Genomic DNA, 12,353 nt, shown 5'->3' on the forward strand with positions numbered 1-12,353 from the left:
TACAATCACAAGCTCCCTGACACAAAGAAATCTGTGTGAGCCCTAGAAAAAAAGCAGCTTCCACAGTCAAATCAGATGCATTAGATTCAATACATGGCGGGGGGCTGGAGGGTAGGGGGGTAAGGGTGTATAGCAAAGGAATAGGAGGAGCTTCTGTTGCAAGGAAAATGATATCTTTGTTGTGGCTGCTGTTAATAGAAATCTTCATCTTAAATAACACTCCTCTCCAGACAATTTCATCTCGCCATCAATGGCATTCAGCAGGTAGCCTGATAAGGAGATTCAGGAATTCTCCACTTCCCGGAACGACACCGCCTTATAATACTGCCTGACTGCAGGAGACTCATTCAGTGTCCTCATGGGGACAGAAAATTGAAGCAGAATTAGGTCACTCAGGTTTTCTCCATACAGATTGAACGGTAAATCAAGAGGGGTTACTGTTCTGGCAAGAAAAAAAAAAAATAAGAGTTCCATTAAAGGCAACAGATATTTGTTCAGGTCCAGAGGAGAAGTTTATGATTCCTGCAGGAAAGTTATTGGAACAGAAAATGACACGGGTACATTGTGTTCCTTCAAGGAGCCGAGTGACACTTTAAAGACCGAGAGATGGAATGCGTGTGTGTGTGTGTGTGTGTGTGTGAGAGAGAGAGAGAGAGAGAGAGAGAGAGAGACAGAGAGACAGAGAGAGAGAGACACTATTGGCCACTCAGCTGGTAATGTGCCTATTGATAATGCTTAAGAAAGAATTCTCCAGAATGACAGAAGAGTCAAGGGCAGAACCAGAAGCATGTATGCATACACACATGTACACACACACACATAGAGGCAAGCAGCCTATATTGGTGCCCTGAGGAAACAACCGTAAAACACTGTTTCCAAAATCAACTTGAACTCGATTCCCAAGATGGCTATTGGAATAAGAAGACATCCTTCCCCAAGAGGCCCTTTTGCTAGGATGGAACCTGTCTAGGCACCCTCAGGACAATTTCTGCAGGGTCTTTGATTCGATAGCTGCATGCAAATGGGATAAAAACCCAAAGAAGTCCAGCACATGAAAACCGGGGCACTTCCAAATGCTTGTGGGAGGAGCCAGCACAGTGAGTGCTGGGTACATCTGCCACGTGCAGCGCCAGTGGGGAGTTCTGGCTGCTCCACTTCAGATCTGGCTTCCTGTAAATGTGCTTTGGAAGGCAGCAGAGGATGGACCAGGTTCTTGGGGCCCTGCACTCCACTGGGAGACCTAGAGGAAGGGAACCCCTGGCTTTGAGCTGGGCAGTGAACCAACAGATGCAAGATCTCTCTTTCTGTAACTCTTACTTTCAAAGAAGTCATTAAAAAAAGAAAAAGCTTCCAGGAAATGATCTTATCCTTCCATTTTCTGTAGAGTTTTTTTTTAAAGCACCCTCCTACTTTCGACACTACGGGAAGAAGCAAAAGGTTCCATCATGTGACGATGAAAAGAAAAAGATCCAATTTAACTGAGAGAAGGTGTTTTAAGAAAGATGGATTGGAGGCAAAGGGTGCACAGTCAAAAGCTGACTTACATGACAAATGAATAAAAAAGAATCAGTGTGTCAAAATTCTGATTGTAGGATGAACAAGGAAAAACAGCTGACTGACTCCAAGTTCTTTTTAATTTTCAAAGACAAGGTAAGTGATACTACAATGGCCAAAAAAAAAAAAAAAAAAATGACCATCTGTTAACAAATTCCTAACAGATGATGTTTGCTCAAACTAAGCTTATCCAATCATAAAACAGGGTGTTGTTTTTTTTTTACATCGTTGCTCAAATCTCCAATGAAACAATAAAAAACATACTCATTTTTCTTGTTACTGCTGTTGAAAACTAGCAAAGCTATTCCAATACAGAGGGCCGAGAGAGAAGTGTTTTCCTAGCTGTTTTACAAATGCCTACAGGACGAGCTATACAACTCCACAGAAAAGGAAGGTCAAGGTTGACCCCACCACGCTGCCAGGACAAAGATGTACTGCCTCTGCAGATGGCCACGGGAAAACGGATGCCACAGCCTGGCAGCTTTCTGAACCAAAGGCTTTCCAGACAATTTGATTAATACATATTAATAATATACACATACTGTGTATATATATATATATATATATATGTATATATATATATATATATATATTTATTTATTTATTTATTTATTTAAAAGTCACATCTCTCTCACAGAGAAAGAAATGGAGAGATACACAAAGATCTTCCATGCCCAAATGGCCACAGTAACCAGGGCTGGTCTGGTATGAAGGTGGAAAACAGGAGCTTCTTCCAAACTCTCCCATGTGGATACAGGGGCCCAAGGACTTGGGCCATCTCTCACCGCCTTCCCAAGCATATGAGCCAGGAGTTGGTTTAGAACCGGAGTGCCCAGGTAGGATGCCCAGGTAGGATGGCAAGTGGTGGCTTCATCCATTATGCCACAATACCAGCCCCCCAGATGAATCATTTTAAAAGCATCTCTCTTTCTCTCTCTCTCTCTCTCTCACACACACACTCACTCACTCACCTGAGCTAGCCATGAAGGAATAACGCCATGAAAATATAGTCACTGTGCTACCTTTGGCAATACGTGCAATTTAAAACACAACGACAGGCAGAATTTCTCTTTAAACGGCTACAGGAGTAGATAGAGAACCATGGTTTTACATCCTGGATTAGTCCCAAGAGTACAACCAAACACTACACAATACAGGAGACTGCATTAAACTCACACCTCGGGAAAAGGCGCCCCAGTGAGCTCATGACAGCAAAGTCCTACAACTAAAACTCTGCCAAAAGTGATCCAGAAAACATCCGAGTCAGCAAAATCATTCAAACACACAACCAACACAGAGCCTGAGGAAGCCAGGCCAGTGTGGGGCATGCCCGGGCATCCTTTAGAAAATCTCAAAGCATAGAGGGTGCCTTAGGAGAATAGCCTACATGACTTAACACAAGGACTGGAAGCTTGGAAGCTTTTTCAGGACAGAAAACAAAAGAAGGCTTGCATGTTAGACTAACTACCCCAGGACGTCCTACCCCCTTCCCAAACTTTTTGAATCCTTCCATTTTTTTTTAAGTCAATGGTAGCTTGCAGAAAGAACAACATGAAGACTTTTTTTTCCTGCCCCCATGTGCCAGTAGCTGACTTTGTAACACACAGAAATCTGCCATCAGTACTGAAAGACCAACCAATGGGAAGGACGTAGCCTTCTAGACAACACACAAAATGCTGGAAATGGAAGTACAAAGACTCCTAATTGATGATGAATAATGGCAAGTAGGAGCAGTTGCACTGGCCAGTCACAAAGCTATCCACATCTCTTGGCAACGGATCGTGATTTGCTTCGGGACAAATTCTCAGAGTCTCATATTTCAACCAATAAGTCTAAAATAAGAGTCTTCAGCCAAGATTAACATCTCATTGACTAAGGAGTTCAAACAGTTTACTAACGTTCCCTGACTATTTGAATTGTAATTTGCTTTTCAATGAAGACATGTTGAAAGAGATAGTAATGGCTACTATCTGTTGGAAATTTCCCTGTCATTTTACTTTTCCAGCTCTAGGAGAAATAGTCCAATATTCTGTTTTTAACCTATCTGGAAATTGAGTCACAGAAAACACTGACCAAGGTAACCCAGTTGGTGAGGACAGAGAATCCCAATCAGAGTTCGTGTCCACAAACTTTACTTTGTTGCATCTTGATTCCATTCCTTTCTGGGTTTCCCTTTCTGCTTGCTACTAACCAATCATGTCAGAGGTCCTCTAATGACAACACGCAAGCCAAACCCAGCCCACTGCTTACTTTTGCAAATAAAATTTTATCGAGATGTGGCAGACCTATTTCTATGCGTGGGTGTTTTTGAAGAGTTGACCAGCTGACCAGTCCTTGCAGGATTCAAACCATAGACAAGCACAAGGCATTCTAATCCAAGTGTGGGCTGCCCTCTTTCTCAGATCCATAAGCAATCGCTGCAGGTTGCTCCCCAGTGTTCAGTGCCTACCCAAGCCTCTAGCATCTAGGCCCTACTGTGGACACCGCAACTTCCCCTCTCCCCCCAGAGAAAGAATGGTCCCAACACAAGGAGACATCAGCTCACTCAACAGGCCCTGTGGTAGACCTGGGGTGCAGTACCTGTATTCCCGCTCCTGCAGGATCTCCACGGGGTCCAGACCCTGTGGCTTCTGGATGGGGCTGATGCGGCTCTGCTTCTGCTGCAGCTGCAGGACAGGTGAGGGCTGCCCCGGAGCTGGAGGCTGCACCGACGGCCCGGGCACAGCAGCCGCCGGAGGCTGTGCTGCCGCTGGAGGTGCCGGAGAGGGCCGGCCGCTGAGTGCCTGCAGCTTCTGTGGGGTGCCCAGACTGTTCAGGTCCTGGGATGGGCCTGCAGGACAAGAGTGACATGGGCAACTGGGGCAGGACAGCACACTGTGGAGCCACACCTGCCTACCTGCCCACCACCCTGGAACCCAGGGCGGGATCACCATGTGGCTCAGACAACCTAAAGGAAGAGAAGACAAAGCAGAAAAGAAAGGCAGGAGAGGGGCAGGGAAGCAAGGGGGAGGTGGGACAAGGAAAAGAAAAAACGGTCTCTGGACTCTACCCTTAGGGAAATGGACTTTTCCTACTAAGCATGGAGCAATGAGAATGAGTCCTACGTAATACATGGATGGACAAAGCAACAGGCCAGCTGTCACTATGGGTTTGCAAAAACGACAGGTGCGCTCAGGTTCACAGGAGGGAGAGCTGGGACGTAGTAGCTGTGGGATGTAGTTTGAGTGTGGTCCTAAAACAGCATTTGGCAAATTTCCTTGCAAACCCCTTTGGGGGAAGACCCCTGGCCCCATCTGGAACAGCCCTGTGGTCGGAACTGGCACTTCAGAGGCCAGCAAGTAGCCGACCAGCCTTTTCAGGCGAACCAGAAGAGTATATTCTTCATCTGGGAATCTCCTGAAATTCACATGTTTATCACACAGCAGAAAATCTCACAGAGACATTCAACATTGGGCAAGGGGGGGGGTGGATCTTCTGCTCAATACCAATTGTCACCTAGTAAGATTTGGGAGAGTATTTTCTTTCTCTTATCATCAAACTATCAGATGAGCTAACAGATAAGCTAGTACATTTTAAAAGGAATTCAGGACACAGTTGCCAACATCTCCAATGGGCATTTTTTTCCCACATCATTTTGTATTTCTTGTCTAAGCAAAAAAATTAGTTTTCAGGTGGTAGCAAAAGTAATGGTCTCGAAACATCAAGGTAATGATTATAAAACAGACAGACATGATGAAAAAGTGAACACACTCATTCAGTCTCCAACACTTAGAAGGGTGCTCAAATGACAGTGTCACAAAATGTTTGTGACCGGAAGGACAGCAGGGGGCAGGACAAAACTGCTTAGGACACTTGAGTGTGCAACATGGCCGCTTGTTCCCTCTCCTCCCTCTGAAATAAGGTAAAACTTTCCAAAAGATGGAGAGTTTGAGATCAGATTTCACCTTGAGAACATTTGTGGCCCTGCTTCTAAGAACTGATGAAGAACTCTAGGGAAGGAAAGAAAAAAAAAAATCTCTTTTTTTCTTCTTTCAGGTGCCATAGACAACACCACACAACAAAAAGTGTCCTTCTTTCCATCTGAATGGAAAATGTTTTTTTTTTTTTCCTTTTAATATAGGGCACACTTTTCACCAAAGGCTGTCTTGGGTGTGAGGCCATCAAAGGAGAGGAGACAAGACTTGCCAACAGCTGATTGGAATGCTTTGTGTAGAGCCCTTGGCACTTGCGAGTGGGGCTCCCCCGGGAGCCGGAGGAATCAAACACATCTGAAGACAGAAGGAGCATCATGGCCGATGACCATGGGATGTCAAGAGCAACTGTAAATGATGGCGCTCATCAAGAGAAGACCTGAATCTTACTGAGCAGGTACCATCACCACTGTGACCTGAAATTCACTCTCCAAGCACAGTCCTCTTGTTCAAGTTCAAAACCAGCCGTGCAAAACCTCCACACTTTTCTCATCCTGGGTGCTCTCTTCTTTACCTTGACTGCCTGTCAAAACTGGATGCAGACTCCTAGGAGGACTCGGAGCCACATTCAAGTCGCTGTTGTTGCTTTTAAGGTTTATTTTACTTTCATTGGAAAGGCAGAGTCGAGGAAAGAGGAGAGACATAAAGTGATCTTCCATTGGCTGTTCACTTTTCAGATGGCCATGGATGGCCAAAAGCTGTACCAATCCAAAGCCAGAAATTTCCTTTGGGTCTTGCACATGGGTGCAGGGTCCCAAGGACTTGTTCCAGCCTCATTTGCCTTAAGCCAGAAGCTGGATCCGAAGTGGAGTAGCTGGGACTCGAACAGGAGCCACAGATGGAGGCTTAGCCTCCTATGCCACGTCATTCTGCTTCTCTGTCTTAAAATGGTTACTCCAAGAAAGGCAACCAGCATGTTCCCACCATGTCATCCCTTTTGGGTTTTAACTCTGAACTGGATTGGATCTATGTGTGGCTTGGCCTCCTCCAATGGTTAAATGAAAAAACATTCGAGCCCAGGGGGCATAGAGCCCTTGACAGTAAGAGAGAGACTGGCACCTTCAACTCTGTCATGTACCCATCCCGCCATTAGTAAGATGCACTCTGTGAATACATTTCAAATACCCCATGTCCTTCTGGAAGAATCCCCAAGGTTCTCTTCCACCAAGTTCTCTCCTGGCTGCATGGGTCTCGGTTACGTCATCACACTCCACATCTGAGGATACAGGCGCTAATGATACCTAACTCCCAGGGCAGCAGTGAAGATACAACGAGGCAATGAAACATGCCCATGTGCCTAACTCTTGAGCTCTTGCTTCCAACCATGAAGGACAAAGACAGTGAAAATAAAAGAAATAAAATACAAAATCCCACCTCATCTTTCAACCTTACAGACAAGTCTCACAGTGGAACGCAAGCTTTTCAGGATATTAGGTCCTGCAGAAACTGGCAGACTTGTGGAGTACTCTTCTACAGAAAGTTTGCGATGTGTCTCACAGGATGGGGTGCTCCAAGATGAGCGTGGAAAAACGGAATTATAAGACAGACTTGTTTTGGTGCCCCAAAAAAGTGCAAACCTAGGGCAGACACATGCTGTTCTTTGGTGACACTAAATCTCCCACCTTTCTGCAGGGCGCTGGTAAACAGGCCTTTGCTGTAGTCCCCACTGCCCTGAGTTTCCTGCCGGACTACTACGAAAACAGACTCCTCTTCCCACCTTACGGGCCACCGGTTGGCTGATCGCGTAGGTCACCCTTCTCTCCACTGTCCCCCACACTTGATGCGACTCTGTGTGCACCCATGATGACCTCCTTAACCAGATTCCAGGCCAGTCTCTCCAGCGGTTTCCAGAGCCCATCTGCCTGACTGGTTTATCCTGTAAGTTCAGAAGTCATACCCTGCGGGGTGCGCGCGCACACACACACACACACACACACACACACACAGCCCCTGGGTTGGCTCCACATGACCCTTCCCCGAGATCTCCTACTGCAAGCTGGATTACATTCTTGGGCTTATCTCTTTCTCCCCAACATAAACAGTTTGAGCTTCTCTGTCGGAGCGACAAAATGTCATCTGCCTTCCCTCTTGTCCTCATCTTAACAGCCCAAAGTATGTGCCCCCCTAGGCTCTCCTACAGGGAGGTGCAGCCCTGCCAAGGTTGGAGAGGGGAGATCCGATGGGCTTCTTCCCATCCATTCACACCTTGCTCAACGAACTCCATGAAATACCACTCACACAGGCACAGGATTTCTCATACTCAGAGCTCCTGCTTGGTTTCGTGAGATGTAAGATGTTAATGCACAAGGCAGTTCTGTGCATCAAATCTGAAATTAAGAGCCTTCTACAGAGGGGGCTGATGCTGTAGCCCAATAGCTAAAGTGTTCACCTCACATGCGCCCTGGGATCCCATACGGGCACTAGTTCATATCCCGGCTACCACATTTTCCTACCAAGCTCCCTGCTTGTGGCCTGAGAAAGCAGTAAAGGATGACCCAAAGCTTTGGGACCCTGTACCCACGTAGAAGACCTGGAAGAGGCTCTGGGTCCTGGCTTCAGATCTTCTCAGCTCTGGCCATTGTAGCCACTTATGGAGTGAACCAGCAGATGGAAGATCTCTCTGTCTCTCCTTCTCTCTGTCAATCTGTCTTTCCCATAAAAAAATCAATAATTTTTTTAAAAAAAGAGAGAGAGAGAATTGCATGTAATGGTGTGTATCAAGCATAGGGCCAGCGTGGTGGACTGACGTTAGCATCAGTTCCAAGTCTTGGCTGCTCCACTTCCAATCCACCTCCCTGCTAATGCATCTGGGAAATCAACAGAGGATAGCCTACATGCTTGGGCCCCTGCAACCCTGTGGGAGACCCAGATGGGGTTGTACGCTCTTGGTTTGGTGGGCTTGGGGCTACCCTGACTGCTTCAGTCAGGTGGGGAGTAAATTGGCCAGTAGATGTTTCTATCCCTCCATCCCTGTCGTCCTGTCTTTCAGAGGAACAAGTATATTGTTTTTCATTAAAATTGGGCATATCAAAACATTTCAGCTATTAAAAAAAAAGTGTGAGAAAGGGTGGAAAGCACTAAAAACAAGAACAGAACCATAAAATGTTTTGCTTTCTACCATGAGGGACCTCCCTCAGCACCCCCAAAACCCATCATCTTCTCAGTTCTCATTTAAAAATAATTAATTTGATTTCAGCACTAAAAGGAATGGTGAGTCAATAAGAGTAGAAAAATGACAGGTCAGATGTGCAGGGTGATCTTTGCAGGCAAGGACTTGCCCCGTCGCCACAGCAGCCGAGCCGCTGTAGGGCTACACATTCCCTGCATGAGGTCAGACAGCAAAGGGCCGTGCACTGGTGATAACCAGGATGACGTTATGTTCAGTGAATCACAGCATCACAGTGGGCCCTGCAGCCTACCTCCCCACTCTCTTTGCACATGAATGATCCCAGAAAACATGAGAAAAATGAAAACCACCACACCTTTTGGAGAGAGGGAATCTCTCATGAATAGGATTACTATTCTTTTCTCCGTTTTCCAATTATATCTGTTTGAAAGGCAGAGACAGAAGGAGAAGCAGAAACCGTGACAGTGAGAGAGAGAGAGAGAATCTTCTACCAGCGGCTTCACTCCCCTAGAGGCCTACAACAGCTGTAGGACTAGATCAGGCCAAATCCGGGGACTAAGGAGGCAGGGATCCGTGTGGACTTTAGTGATTACCTGCCACCTCCCAGTGTACCCAGAAGCAGGAAGCTGTCATTGCAACGGCAGCTGGGACTCCAATGGAAAGCACTGTGATACGAGTTGTGAGTGGCCCAAGTGGGGCGCCAGATATAAACCCCGGGAACCAGACACCCACCAAAATGGGTGCCCGTATGAAAACACAATGAACAGCTGCCGCTCATGAGCCAGGAGATGGGTCTGAGCTGATGCCAGGGCCTGCCGGCAGCTTGATCTTAGGCTCCTAGTCCCTAGAAATGTGAGAAATCAATTGCTATTGCTCATAGCAGCCCCAACAGACTTACAACACTCCTTAACCATATCCACAACTAATAAGGAGAGTTTGTCCTCCAGGTAGCACAGTTCCTGCAGCTGCCACTACCACAAAAGAAACATTTTAAAAGGAAAAGGCAGTGCAAATATATACATATATGCACACACGTGAAGCTGACTGCTGTCCCACTGTACAAGTTCCACAACCTAGCAAGAGTTCAATACCCCATGTTGCCTTGTCTGGAGTGACCAACGTGTCCTGGCTAGCCCAGAGGAGTGGAAACAGTTCACTGCAGTTGGTATATACGACAAGGAAAGGTCCCACTCCCTAGAGCCCAAGGTTCACTCTCCTAAGAGTAGAAGTGCAAACTCGCACAATTTTACCGATTTCTTAACAGAAGCCTTCCTGGCCTCCATTCTGGCTTCAGAATATTCTCCATGTGGCAGGGCTAGGCCACCAGAAGACCATGTAACTAAATGACGTCATCTTCAATCCCTGCACAGTGTTAGAGCTGCAGGTTTTAGCCCCGGGATCCCAGGGATTCTGTTCCTGTATCACCAATCTCTTACCATAACAAGGCGGGGAGAATGATAGCAGGTTGAGGGAAAATCCACCCCGGAAAGGTACTTTACACTCAAAGGCTGAAAACTACTGTGTCCTTTTGAGAAACTGGGGAGCAACTTGGTTCCACATAGTGACGATGAGGTCCTGTTTCCTCCTACCTGACTCCAGCCACCAAGAAACCCAAGCCATATTCACAGCTGGCCCACAGCCACTCAGTGAGAGACTCCTGTGACTTCCACCTGCCTGATCTCCATTTCTCACTTTTTTTCCTATTTCCCTCATTTGTGCTTTCCTCTTTGACAATGATCTGATTCCAAGGAAGCTCCTTTTGAGCTTCCCTGGATGTTTTGCACAACAACAAAAAGGCGGTGGAGGAGGGAGGGGGCACATGGGAGCAGGGCTGGAAATAAAACAACAGCTATGTGATGGCTCAGGCAGGGCCCACTGCAGGGGGTGAGTTCCACCCATGGAACATGCAGGGCATGAGGATTCTTAACCTGGACTATGCAGAAGGGCATCTGAGACAACATGATCCTCTTGAGACGGAATACGGACTTGTGGGCAACAATGTGTTTATTCTCTCCCAGGTCCTCAGCTTGCACGGTGGTGGTAAGAACTATTCCTCCAGAGGTTACCAAACACTGCTCAGTGGCTCCAACTTGGGAGACCAAGAAGCTTGGCCACTGTAGGGGTGCAAGCAAAGGGAGGGTCCGCCACAACCAAGTCAGCCCTGCACTGGCCCTAAGCCAGTGCCCAAGCATGTGAGCGCTCTCTCTTACCCACTCTGGACTCTAGCATCAGATGAACCTACCACCTATTCTGTTGGGATACGTGAGCGGCTGCTGCGGTTGCTGTGACTGCGATGGCGGTGGCTGTTGTTGCTGAGGTGGGTGTGGTTGCTGTAGAGACGCCGGCTGAAGCAGGGCCTGTGGCTGCGGTGGTGTTGGTTGCTGCTGCTGCTGCTGTTGTTGCTGCTGCTGCTGCTGCTGCTGTGGTTGCTGCTGTTGTTGCATGCCAGGCAACGTCCGTTTCCCCTGGACTGCAAGCTGCAGGGTTTCGGGGAGGGGCTGGCCCCGGGCCAGCATTTTGTATGCTAGAATCTGAGCTCGCAGCTGATGCAGCTGCACGGGGCTGAAAGGCGAGGGTCCTCTGTTGGGCTGGCTCATGGCCTGCGGTTCTCCCTGAATGAGGGATCCTGGCTGGCCCGGTGGCATCTGCGGTGGTGTCGGGCCTCCTCCAGATACGGGGCTGGAGACATGTTCTGGGGCTCCCATTGGAGACGGGTGCGGTGACATGTAACCTAAAAGGAAACATACAAGATCACAAGCTGGCCCCACGACCCCCGAAGGACAGGCATTCCCTAATACCCTGGCAACCTGCCAGAACCACACAAGCCAATAGGGACTAAAACTATATGCAGCTTAACAATTGTTAGAATGTGAACATTTATCACGGGGTCCAGTGTTGGAGTGCAGCGAGTTACACAGCTGTTGCCTGTAACGTTAGCATCCGACATTGTAGTCTGGAGTCCCAGCTGCTCCACTTCCAGAATGAGTCTCCTACCCCACCCGAAACTGCCTTTCAAATAAATAAGTAAATCTTTTATTTAAAAAAAAAAACTTAATACATTATATTAAATGTAATTTTAATTCCAGGGCATTTTATCGAAAACATTGTATTGAAAAATATTTTCATTCCAAGAGGGAAAAGCTACGGATAAGGTATTTTACATGCTTTTTCTTGTGCTAATCTGTGAAATCCAGCCATTTTTAACCCTCACAGTCCATTTCATCTCAGACTGCTCAGATGTCCAGTTTTCAACAGTCGCCAGCATGCAAGGAGGCAGTTGGTGGTGGCTGTGTGCCTAAAGGAGAGGCGCCAGGGGACAGGGTACATTGCTTCAAGGAAATCTCTAGTCTAGAGAACCAAACCTGAATACAGTCAGTGTGCCTCAATGGGTGGGCGATCAGGAGAGTCGTGTGTGTGGCTTACTGTGTACATATGTGGTGAGTAACTTGCAGTTAGTGATCAAGGTCCTGCATATTGCAGGCACAGAGTGATTGGCACGACACATGCGATCTCCATTCTCACCAGCGGCAGAGCTTACTCTAAGGAGGGAGCACAGACATCTTCAGTGGTCAGTAAGGACAGCAGGAGGGTATGGGCGGCTGATGCCAGGAGGGGAAGGCAGTCAGTAACAGGTACATTGTCAAAATGGCTGCCACCCTAAGTGTTTAAAAAGGCACATAAGATAAACAATCAACGTCCGA

General features: G+C 47.3%; 1 protein-coding gene across 6 annotated transcripts in view; it reads right to left on the reverse strand.

The window, feature by feature from the left end:
• The window catches only part of SMARCA2 (SWI/SNF related, matrix associated, actin dependent regulator of chromatin, subfamily a, member 2), a 168,736-nt gene that overhangs the window by 131,582 nt on the left and 24,801 nt on the right, over positions 1–12,353 (reverse strand). For all 6 annotated transcript variants that reach the window (XM_058657292.1, XM_058657291.1, XM_058657294.1 and 3 more), the window contains exons 4-5: positions 10,895–11,383; positions 4,135–4,384 (exon numbers count right to left, since the gene is read on the reverse strand). In XM_058657292.1, coding sequence (XP_058513275.1) covers positions 4,135–4,384; positions 10,895–11,383 — 739 coding nt within the window. The remainder of the gene's footprint in view (positions 1–4,134; positions 4,385–10,894; positions 11,384–12,353) is intronic.

This window comes from Ochotona princeps, chromosome 31 (genome assembly GCF_030435755.1).
Source record: "Ochotona princeps isolate mOchPri1 chromosome 31, mOchPri1.hap1, whole genome shotgun sequence".
NCBI classification, from domain to species: Eukaryota; Metazoa; Chordata; class Mammalia; order Lagomorpha; family Ochotonidae; genus Ochotona; species Ochotona princeps.